The following is a 12,496-nucleotide window of genomic DNA, read 5'->3' as shown; positions in this document are numbered from 1 at the left end:
CGACAGACATGTAGTAGACTGTGTACGAGAGTTTTGACTAAGTTGATTTAGAGATCTCACAAATACGAGCCAGCAGGCTTCATACAAGTAAACTGACTCAATGTTTTATATTTTCCTGCAATATTAAGTAATTATGCAACGGGTGTTTTTAAAAGCCTAAACTAATGTAATGCAAGCTAACAGCAATGCTTAATTAAAAAACAAAAAAACAAATACGTACTGGATACGGTTCAAGAATCAGACAGAAAGTTTTGAAAGAAACTAATCCCGTGTCCTGACTTTGACCCACGACCCGACGAACATCTTCATGAAGGAAGCGCTCCTGAGACTGACGGGCGTCCCAGTCACATCACAACACTTCAGAGGTGAAGAGGGAGCGTGCGTGTGTGTGTGTGTGTGTGTGTGTGTGTGTGTGTGTGTGTGATGGGGGTTTAATCCTTCTCGGTACAGTTATGGGATAAGCGCTGCTGTTCTCTTAAAGTCAGACATCAGTTCATTTTAACAGACAGCTACAGCCACAATGACTAATGAATATGATAACTAATTCAAATACTGCAATGATTATCAATACATTATATATCATATAGCAATACCTTGTTTTGTTTGGGTTTTTTTTTTTGCAAAGATAATTTAAACGCCTGATCCATTTTACAACAAAGCTGTATTTTTAACACGCAATCGAGAAAAAGCGGCTCAATTAGGAAAATAAATACCATCGTCAAGACCCTTGCGAGCGTGTCAAACACGGCTAATTTATTCCCGATCGAATGCCATGCGTTTCTTTGTGCTTCACGCAAATCTTCCAGAATAAAAAACTAATATTCAACGATACGCAATCTCTGAACAAGAGCTTACAGGAAAGCTTACATAAAATGACATTTTGTCCTATTGTTCCCAGAAAGGGACAAACACAGATTAACACGCTACCGAAACGGTGTGGAAACGTTCAAAGCGCATGCCTTGGTCAACAGGTTCACCCGCGCTGGATAAGCTCTGCTGGCAAAAGCCATCCCCGCCAGAGATCAACATACAGATGTGCTGCCAGATGTGTCCTCAAGACACGCCGCACGTACAGATGTTGTGACTATAGCTGCGCATAATAAGGTCTAATTCATGATATGAACACACGTAAATGATTTAGAAGAGAAGATTGTGTGTGTGTGTGTGTGTGCGTCCTGGTAATCCCCACTTTATGAGGACCGACAGGAAACGAGCTTATAAATCATGAAGAAAGAAATGTTTTGAAAAACTAAAATTGCTGAAAGTTTTGTGTGAGGGGTATGTCTACAGCAAGTGTATAGAAAACGCTGTTTGTACAATTATGTGTACAGGAAACCCTGAAGTGTGTGTGTGTGTGTGTGTGTGTGTGTTCAGTGGTTAAAGGGTGTTAGGTGGTTAAGTGAATCATTTCAAAAAATTGATTTACACTGTTTTTCGTGCCACTGCTCAAAAGTTCTCGTTATATTGGGTCGTATAAATAATAATTTAAAAATAGTTCATATAAAAACTGTGGAAAACACACTTAAAATTCATTTGTATTTTAAACGGATCACTTTTTACTTTTACATTAAACGGTTTGAATATAGGGTACGATACCCTCTGGTTTTTTTCCACTAAACATAAAACTATTGAGAATTATACTAAGACTCTTATACAAGATTATTAAGAAATTAGGTCTAAGGTATAAAACAACGGCATTCTACTAAAACCACTGCTAATAAATCGTGCACTGTATAAATCAGATACACTGTCAAATCTGTCTGGCAATAATCATATTAAATAATATATAATAATTGAATAAATATAATTGAATTTATCATTCGGTTTGACACGGCATATTGTAGTCACTGCTGAAATAAACTTATTGAAATACTGGCTTACCTGCTACTCTAGGCAAGACTTCCTGAAAATCAATTGATTGAACGTTTTAATTGGTTTTCATGTTTCAGATGTGTTGGTGTACTGATATCACTTTGTTTAGCAGACTTACAGAGGTTCAAAGTCTTACCTCATTTCTTTTTTAAATAAACCCAGCAAAATAGCAAATGAAAATAATATTTGCTTGCTGTATATATCTAAAAAAAAGCTATAGGAAAAGGCAGCAACTCCTGCATAGTATGGTAATCATTATTAAACCTTATTAAAAAAACGGCATTCCTAAGATTTTTGTTTGAAAAATCTGAGAGGCCTAAAATTTGAGGCCTTATTTAAAACCAAATAAATGCTCCAGTTACACAACAATGAAAGTTAAAGAAAACTCCTGCAAACTTCTGCCAAACTACGTCGTCATCCTCATCCTCATCATCATCATCTGTGACTAAATGAACTGCGTGCACTTCCTGTCAGACGAGTTCAAACACAAAACTAATTGATACGCTTGACAAGATCACATTCTGGGTAACCAAACACCAAGTCATCCGTATATTACCTTGATCACAGCGCAGTCCGTGACGCCGCAAAATCCATTGCCAGCTAGCTTTTTCAAGAGCATTAGCACGTCGAACTGTTCAAACTTAAGGTGTTTTAAGCAAGTTCCCCATTCTTCAGTGACCTCGTAGCGAACAAAACGTCATGCGCCCGAGCCGAGTCGAATGACAGTCCTCTCTGCGTCTCTGATTCTCCCCCCTCAGGCCGCTGAAGCCAACACTGGACCCAAACAATAGCTGACTTCCTTCACAGTCCCTCCCTCTGCCTCCTCCCTCACCAACAACGTGTTTCAGATTTCACTTTCAAACATGTTCTCATCTGTAGCAGCTCATGTGATAATGAGGATGTACGGAGTGAAGCTGCCTCGCTTTTGCCTCTTTCATCTTAAAAAGAATATTCTGTTTTTAATGGACTAAATAGACAACTCAATTATAAAAAAAAATCATTACCACTATTCCAACCTCTTCTATATTTTTTAATATCTATATCTCTATATAATATCTATATATACACATCTCTATATCTATATATATTTTTTAATATATATATTATTCTTAATATATATATATATATATATATATATATATATATATATATATATATATATATATATATATATATATATATATATATATATAATATATATATATATACACACACACATATATAATATATATATATACATACATATAATATATATATACACATACATATATACATATATATATTATTTTATTATTTTATATATATATATATATATATATATATATATATATATATATATATATATATATATATATATATATATATATATATATATATATATATATATATACACACACATACATAATATATATATATACATACATTTTATATATATATATATATATATATATATATATATATATATATATATATATATATATATATCTTATTTTTTAATATATATGAATTAAATCTTTTAACATGGTCTTAGTCAATATTCAAGATATCAAGGTTACATTTACAGAATGTTCTTTAAGAGCTGATATTATGTAGAAATTGTATATGTACCCAATATATTTGTCAGATTTTCCATGCAGGCTTTGGTTCATGGCTTACGCCACTTTTAAACAGACATTTCTTTAAATCCCCTATGAATGGAAAAGACACTACTGTGGTTGAAAAAAGTGGGCGGCACCAACGCCCTCTGTATTTCCCGTTATCTACAGTCAGACATTTGAAGCACAAGAAAGAAAAACCATTTTTTAAATGCAGTAGAAATAATGTTCTGCGCTAAAGAGTTCCAGACATGAAGATGAGTAATAGAGGGATATGGTTTCGGTAACGGATGGGCACTTTTTGGTGAGGGTGTCACAATGGTAGCAATTAGAGGTCGAGTAATAGCTGCCTGACTCTTAGAGAGTAATTCAACTAGTATCATCCAGCCAGACTGTCCCATCACGACCATGAGCTCACTAGTAACCCAATCGAACGCTCTCAAACTCTAAATGAGTGACAGACGTCCTCTCCTCTCACACACACACACACACACACACATTTCATCATCCCTGCACACACAATCCCCTTCTAGCTAAATCACACCTAATTAAGTCACAAATTCTATTTGGCCCCATGTGTACGTTCACGTCATTTCAGTTCATGCCAATACATTCAGGGTTAGAAATATTTTGCTCATCAGCATTCAATGAAAAGTAGTAGTTGTTTTTTTTCTTGTGGAGCACTTTTGTTTTGACAGCGCTGAGATTTAGGAGATTGCGGTTGACAGTTGGATTAGTGTTTGCTTCCTTTTTATTACTCTTACATTTAATCATTAATTCATTCAAATCATTCAAATTAAAACGACATAATCAAGAAGTTGCTATATGAAGTACAGTCATTTCAGTTCATTATCATCAGCAAAAAAAAAAAGTAAAAAATTTAGGAGATTAAATAGTGTTTGCTTCTTTTTATTATATATATATATATATATATATATATATATATATATATATATATATATATATATATATATATATATATATATATATATATATATATATATAATATATATATATATTAAAAAAATATTATTAGTATTATTATTTAACTTAAAAAGTAAAAACATTTATTAAATAGGCTAAAAAAAAAAATCAATGAACAATTAGTACCTTTGGCCAAAATTGGGCATTTATAGATCAACAACCATATTTAAATAGCAATATTTAACTAATAAATGATGCAACTGAGTTATTCACTTTAACCAGTTCAGTGAAACAAATCAATCAAACAGATTGTTCAAATGAATCCTATCCAGCGGTCTTCTAGATAATATCTTTAAAAAGGCAGATAAACAGCAGGAACACGTCGCCTCTGGCTCTAGTGTCAAAACCTTGTGCCTCTGCTGTTTCAGAAACACATTTCTTGTCAGCATGTGATGTTATCCTGTCATCCAGCGAGTGTTGTGTGTGGCCTGAGGCGCCGAATCTGTGTGTGTGTGTGCATTAGTGAATTAATAAAGCTACATCAGATTTCATACATGAATAGCTGTTGAGGTGCTTTCTCAACTACAGTCAGGCTGCCTTATAAAGAAGTTATGGAAGAAGAAGAATTTGGAAATAAAGCCATGAAAAAGGGTCATTTTAAAGTTGTGATGTTATTATCAGTATCAAAAGTATTACCAAAATATAAAATATTTATATTCGTATTATTACATTTTAAAGAAATGTATATTCTGATTCATTATTTTACAGTAAAATATAACTATATAACTATTATTATTATTATTATTATTATTATTATTATTATAATATAGACATGCCATCAAAATAAAATGAACAAATTGAAAGGTAGTGTATAAAAATAATAACACTTATTAAAAACAATAATAACAATCTTAAAAAGTAGTTACTGAAATCTCCATCTACTGATAAATATTACTAGTGCATTAAGTAGCATTGCTGCATTTAGGTAGTTACTCCCCAACACTGATCTAAACCTCAAGAAAGAAAAAAAGTGTGACATAATGAGAGTAAGTGAATGAGTAAATGAAACAGCGGTGAGACGGCAGAGAGAGCAGGGAACTGTGGGAGTCTGATGGCTCTGTTCCTGCAGTCTGGCAGCAGAAGGACCTGAAAGGACTAATCTTATTAGTCTGACAGCGGAGATTAGGACACAAAATAGGGGGCCAGACGGGTAGAGTCTGTGAAGAAAAGCAGCGAGGCACAGCGGCTAGAACAGAAGAAAAAAAAGAAAGCGACGGACAGCAACGTCGCTGCAACAAATGCCGAATTTTACACAACGCTTAAGAGCTTGTTGAGCGCAATCTGAGGTCTGCGATTAAAGCGACGCACAGATTAAAGCCATGTTGTGATTGTTTCTGTTCTCTGGATTATTTGTAGTATGTGAACGGGCAACGGATTAGATTTGGGCTGATGTATGACTCTGGTCAGAACCGCAGGCGTGAGATTGAAGAGCGCAGTAACGAGATTTACGGCTACTTTCCGCTCCGTTAATTTAAACACACGCAGGGGAGCAAAACGGACCGACGATGCCAAAAGCTTCGCTAATTTAAGATGAGAACAGATCTCACGCACACAGTGTAAGAACCCGGTACATCCTCTAAGAAGAGGAATGCGTGCATGTGTTTATTTACTACGGCATCCTAACGCTTGAAAATGTAGGACAGTTGTTGTATGAGTTCAGTTCAAAGAAATTAGGCTAGTATTAACATATTAAAGACATTCCAGCACAGTTTCATCTAAAAAGGAAGTCTGAATTTCAAATTATATTATATATTTTATTTTATTTTATATATATATATATATATATATATATATATATATATATATATATATATATATATATATATATATATATATATATTTTTTTTTTTTTTTTTTTTTGTCTCCAGTTTACATGATTTTGGCATTTTTTATTTTGCTTTAATTTACTTTTATTTTAGTTTTAGAAATTGTAGTGCACACTCAATTGCTGAAAATTATTTACCAATTTAAAAAAAATATATTATTTACTTTATTCATTAACCAATTTTAACATATTTTTCTTCTTGCAACAATTTTCAAACATATAACTATAAACACACACACACACACACACACCTTTGAACTCACTGGAATGCCTCATGTCCTTTAGCATTTGTTCCAGGTCATTGTCTGGCACACTGGCTACCAGTTGAAGGTAAGTGTTTCTGAGGTGTGTGTGTGTGTGTGTGTGTGTGTGGTTTAAACAAGTGGTCAAAATATGACCCTAAACTGTGAGGACATACATTTGTGCTTTCAGATACGTATATTTTTTAACCCTTATGTGTCCTTATAAAACAGTGGTCTGTTATATCTTACCGCTAAGAAAAACTAAACCCAGGCTAAATTATTGTAGTAGGTGATGAAGAAATCGGCACATGAATCTATAAAAGAGACAACTAAACAACAGCAGTCACGTGGTCCATTTGTGATGTTTAAGAAAAAAAAAAAAACCCACAAAAAGAAGGATCAACAGCTGGCATGTATTAACGTCACAAACTGCCCTTTGGATTCTTATTCCTGACATCTAAAAATAATCTGCTGAAAACATAATCTACAGCTCTAAACAGCCCCTGAAAGAAATATGAATATTTTTCAACAGCGAATATACAAGGACAAAAAGTGCCTGTGTGTGTGTGTGTGTGTATAGCTGTACATGGGCCTAATGATTACAAAACAGATTCAAATTGTTATTTAACAAAACATATTTAGTGTATTATTCATTAACAAGAAAATTTTGGTACCGGTTCGCTGAAAAAGCGATCAGCCAAACATGAGCGTCTTGACCGGCTGATGCCAGGTGATCCGGACTGTTTAAAAGGTGGATCGTTTGAGTCATAAACTCGTTCCCAGATATAAGGATCAAGAATCCAATATTATAGTGAGATCAGCATCAGAGAGCAAAAAGAAAAAACACACAAGCTCCTCGTTCTGATGAAGTGAAGTGTGCTCAGTGTAAACACTGCACAGCTCTCATTACCTGCTCTGGAAATATGATTAGACATCTCACCTTACACACACACACACACACACACACACACAGGCTGGCGTTTATCAGCACCATTTTCCCTCCTTTCCTTTTCCGACCCTTAATTGTAAAACAAACGCATAACTAAAACAATAATACAAGATGTTATGTCTGAGGATGTTAAGTTTCCGCCTGCACATTCCCAGGCCTGAGACGAACGTCCTTCACAAATAAAGGAGCAGATCCCTGTAGTACATATACTATGAGTTGCTTTGAATCCGTCTTGTAGAATTTTTTTCATTTTGAGTGAAAGGGCAGTAAAAAGGGCAGTCTAGGTAGTTTTCGTAGCCTTGGTTCTGGGTCTTTTCTAAAGCTTTAGCACCGAGGTCTTACCTCCATCCATGCATGCGGAAGCCAGGACACTGTTCTCCACAGCGCATACACGGCTGACCCCGGTCCGGATCCTCAGCATCTATCTGCAGGACACACACACACACTGTCATTAGTAGCTCAATATTACATCCCATTCACAGCCGATAAATGGCCATAAAGGTGATCTGATCGAAAGGCGTCTACATTGTTTTCAACTTTAGGGGGAAAACAGTTTGTAGTCCAAGCAGCCCTTCACTATGTTCACAACTGGTCGAGAGACACCACCAACGGCTACAGAAAGTACGGCACCGGAACTGAAGTCACCGGCCTGAACGACAAACCCAACAAATCTTTGCAGTATCGCGAGTGTACATGTTGTTGTCACATTCTGAAAACACAAGTTGGGACGTAAGAGCATCCGAGGACCACGTGAATACAGCAACACTTGCTCTGACAGCAGCAGATGGCCTTCAATTAACCAGCGAAGCTAAACATGCTTCAATATATACACACGCCTATTAGACAGATGGTTTGAACAACAGTGATAAAAGACACACCTTTAAAATACGGGGAACAAACACTACTTCAATATGCAATAAATGTAGGTAGAATTAAAAATAAATGCCATCTGAAGTTTTCTGAAAACAATCAGAAATGCATTCATAATGAACCATCATACTCTCAACCAACCTTTCGCAGAGCTTGATTGACAGGTAATCTGACCAATCATAACACAGAATCCGCCGCCCTGCCTGTCGAACAAATCAGACACGAGAGTAGACTGCAGTACACTTAAAACTTGAAAAACTGTGTGCATTGACATCTTACTTGATTGAAACTAAATATGTTCTGATGCTCATTCGTGTTTATTTTGCGGTTTAAGTAAATATGAAAAGACCGTGTTTCACTGTGGCTTGACCTACATAGCAACAGTAACTAAGAGGGTCGGGTTTTCGTGAAGGGTCAATTCTACATATAATTTTCTGCGAGTATCAAGAATCAAAAACAGCAGAACATGAGGCACTCCAGGGAGTTCAAAGGTGTGTGTGTGTGTTTACATAGTTACATGTTTGAAAATTGTTGCAAGAAGTTAGAAAAATCTGCTAAAATTGAAGTTTAAAAAAAGGAAAAAAAGGAAGTGTAAAATAATTTTCAGCGTGAGATTTACCCAAAAGGTTTCTCATCGGATCTATACAAATCCTATTTGGATATTTTGATCTCAAAAGGTGAATTTTGAACAAAAAAATGAATAATACAGCATTAATTGTTGTACGGGGCGTACAGAGATGAACTTCACTGAACCTAATGAATTAAATACGTTGTTTAGGTATGCAGGTGTGTAGTATAAATGCATTCCTGGGCTCTCTACATCCACCCAGCTGACTCTGTCCTTTGACCCGTCTGCTCTGACCTGTAACACACAACAATCTGGCAAATAATTCACTCAGGCGTTGCAAAAGGGATAGCTCACCCCAAAATGAACATTGTGTCACTTTTGCTTGTTCGTCTTGTTCTAAACCTGTATGACTTTCCTTTTAATCTGGATATTTTGAGGAATGCTTAAAATGTTCAATTACTTTTAATCGGACAACTTCTCAGCTCCCGCGGCATTATGGGATTGTAAAGTGCCCGGTAGATGTGCACTTCAGAATGGTGCATGTCATTCATATATCTTTAGTAAAAATGTATTTGAATTGCATTTAGTATTTTCAGTCATTTAAGTATTTAGTTATGTTGTTTAGGTTTAGTTGCCTAGCTGGTGACACATTTAATATCCTAACACAGCGATGCTGATTTCTCTAACAAAAAACCAAGCACCAAAATGTTGAAGAGCAACTCTGAATCACACACGAATGGAGAGGTTTCTGCTGCACGGCTCCATGTCAGGCTGAGTTTAGCCTCAAGGTCTTCTGCTTGTTTGTGGGAACAAATAAAAGCAATAAAACTGAGAACTTGTTCTTCAAAACCTGCAAGTGACGTGGTTAGGGTGTTTGAGATCTTTGACGTTTCTATATATGGCAACACGGCGGCCGTAAAACTGCAACACCTGGTTTACTCTCTCGCACACAGTGAGGGGGAACCCACGGGAAAGTGTGGGAAAGTGTGACAAGCGATTTGAAAACAAGACAAAGCAAAAAAAAAAAAAAAAAAAAAAAAAAAACCTAGGCTATATACAGTGCCCTCCATAATTATTGGCACCCTGGTTAAAATGTGTTCTTTAGCTTCTAAAAATTCAGTTTTGTTCTCAATAACATAGGACCACAATGGAAAAAAGAGGAAATTCCATCCTTTAATTCAAGTGCATTTATTCAGTGGAAAAAATCCCACATTAAGAAATAATTCTTTTTACATCAAATCATGGGTGCCACAATTATTAGCACCCTGATATTTAATACTTTGTACAACCCCTTTTGCCAACAAAACAGCACCTAATCTTCTCCTATAATGTTTCACAAGATTAGAGAACACAGAAAGAGAGATCTTCGACCATTCCTCTTTGCACAATGTCTCTAAATCATCCAGTGACCTGACTCCTCTCCTCTGCACTCTCCTCTTCAGCTCACTCCACAGGTTTTCAATGGGGTTGAGGTCGGGGACTGAGATGGCCATGGGAGGAGCTTGATTCTGTGTGTGGTGAACCATTTCTGTGTAGATTTGGCCACATGTTTTGGGTCATTATCTTGCTGAAAGACCCAGTGACGACCCATCTTCAGCTTTCGGGCAGAGGCCACCAGATTTTGCTTTAAAATGTCCTGGTATTTCAAAGCATTCATGATGCCATGCACCCTAACAAGGTTCCCAGGGCCTCTGGAAGAGAAACAGCCCCACAGCATCACCGATCCTCCCCCATATTTCACAGTGGGCATGAGGTGCTTTTCTGCATACTCATCTTTTGTGTTCCGCCATACCCACTTAGAGTGTCTGTTGCCAAAAAGCTCTATCTTGGTCTCATCTGACCAAAGAACACGGTCCCAGTTGAAGCCCCAGTACCGCTTAGCAAACTCCAAACGTTTGCGTTTATGATTGTGACTGAGAAAAGGTTTTTTCCTTGCACGCCTCCCAAAGAGCTTGTTGGCATGTATATAGCGTCTGATGGTTGTTTTGGAGACTTTGTGACCCCAAGATGCTATCATTTGTTGCAGTTCTTTAACAGTGAGCTTTGGAGAATTTTTTATTTCTCTTACCATCCTCCTCACTGTGCGTGGAGGCAAAATAAACTTGCGTCCTCGTCCAGGCTTGTTTACTACTGTTCCAGTTTTTTAAACTTCTTAATGATTCCTCTCACAGTAGATATGGGCAGCTGCAGGCGGGTGGCTATTTTCTTGTACCCATTACCTAACTTGTGAAGGTCGACACACATCTGCCTTACTTGAATGGTGTGTTCCTTTGTCTTTCCCATGTTGAAGAGTGGATAAGAGAAATGGCCTCTGTGTCACGTCATATTTATACCCCAGGAAGCAGGAAGTGATAAATTGCTAATTAAATGTTCCTAGATATTCAGATCAACTTTGTAAACTACTGTAGAAATGACAGAAATACTTCAATTACATTTATTTTATAGGAATTGTTAGGGTGCCAATAATTGTGGAACAAGTTATTTTATGAAAAATAATTATTTGTTAGTCAGGGATTTTTATTTTCCCTTAAAATTCATTTTATATTCACGTTATATTTTTCTACAATTTTCAGTGTGACAATATGCTTCTGCAATAAAAATTTAATTTATTTTAAGGCTTTTAACACATCTTAACCAGGGGTGCCAATAATTATGGAGGGCACTGTATATATATATATATATATATAAAGATAATCACACTTGTAAAGATATCATACATTAAAATTAGTGCTGTCAAATGATAAATCTGAATTAATCACAATCATATATATATATATATATATATTTTTTTTTTTTTTTCCCTCTTAAACATATACATATACATAATAAATTTACATAATTAAAACACTCACTATGTAAACAAAATAAATTACATTTCTGATGTAATTAATCACATTTAACAGCACTACAATAATATCATAGTTTACAGTGTGTATCATTTCACCAGTACCATAAAACAATGTGCTGAGTATTCAACATTTTTATAAAAAAAAAAAAAAAAAAAAAAAAAAAAATGGGGGTATGCACAACAATAGACAGGGCGATTTATTTGCGTTACACCTTTGTTCAAAACATGACCTGAATATTTTTTTAAATCAAGATTTACGCAGACAAGAATCACTAATAAGCTTCGGGCACTACGATTTAACATCGGCACAAATCCCAGCCAGGATGAGCGAGTGTGAGAGAGACTCGTGTCGCCAGGAACGAGAGATCTATGGAAACACGCGTGCTAAAACAAACACTGCCTGTAAGATCGGTGAACTCTAACACTTCACTGAACCAAAACCAGAGAGAGAGAGAGAGAGAGAGAGAGAGAGGACGGCATCTCCGAGTGCTTTTTCTTCGCTGAATAGGCTAGTTAATTGCATTAGCCCGTGTAAAAGAATGAATAGGAAAGAAGGGGGGAGGTATGAGAAAGAAAGAGATCTCACAGGCGGTTTTTCCCGTGTCGCCTTGTATACAGACACGACTGTAGATAGCCCAGGAGTTCTGGGAGAAACAAAACGGACATTTTTACAAGCATCAAACTGGTGCGCTTATAAAAGAAGAAAACCTGCCATACAGGTCCAAAGCTGATCATGGATTTGA

The 12,496-nt window shown here is 36.0% G+C and overlaps 1 protein-coding gene across 3 annotated transcripts in view; it reads right to left on the bottom strand.

Moving 5' to 3' along the window:
• Positions 1-12,496, bottom strand: part of prickle3 (prickle homolog 3) — a 35,670-nt gene that overhangs the window by 20,538 nt on the left and 2,636 nt on the right. Inside the window, exon 2 of one of the 3 annotated variants that reach the window (XM_043246638.1) lies at positions 7,810-7,892. The exons of 1 other annotated variant lie outside the window; for it this stretch is intronic. In XM_043246638.1, the coding sequence (XP_043102573.1) occupies positions 7,810-7,892 (83 nt within the window). Of the gene's footprint in view, positions 1-2,428; positions 2,596-7,809; positions 7,893-12,496 lie in introns of those variants that run through there. One more of the 3 variants, XM_043246640.1, reaches the window with a different exon arrangement.

The sequence above is a fragment of the Puntigrus tetrazona genome, chromosome 8 (assembly GCF_018831695.1).
Source record: "Puntigrus tetrazona isolate hp1 chromosome 8, ASM1883169v1, whole genome shotgun sequence".
NCBI classification, from domain to species: Eukaryota; Metazoa; Chordata; class Actinopteri; order Cypriniformes; family Cyprinidae; genus Puntigrus; species Puntigrus tetrazona.
Note: the sequence above shows the minus strand (reverse complement) of the source record. Positions and strands in the feature narration are given on the sequence as shown.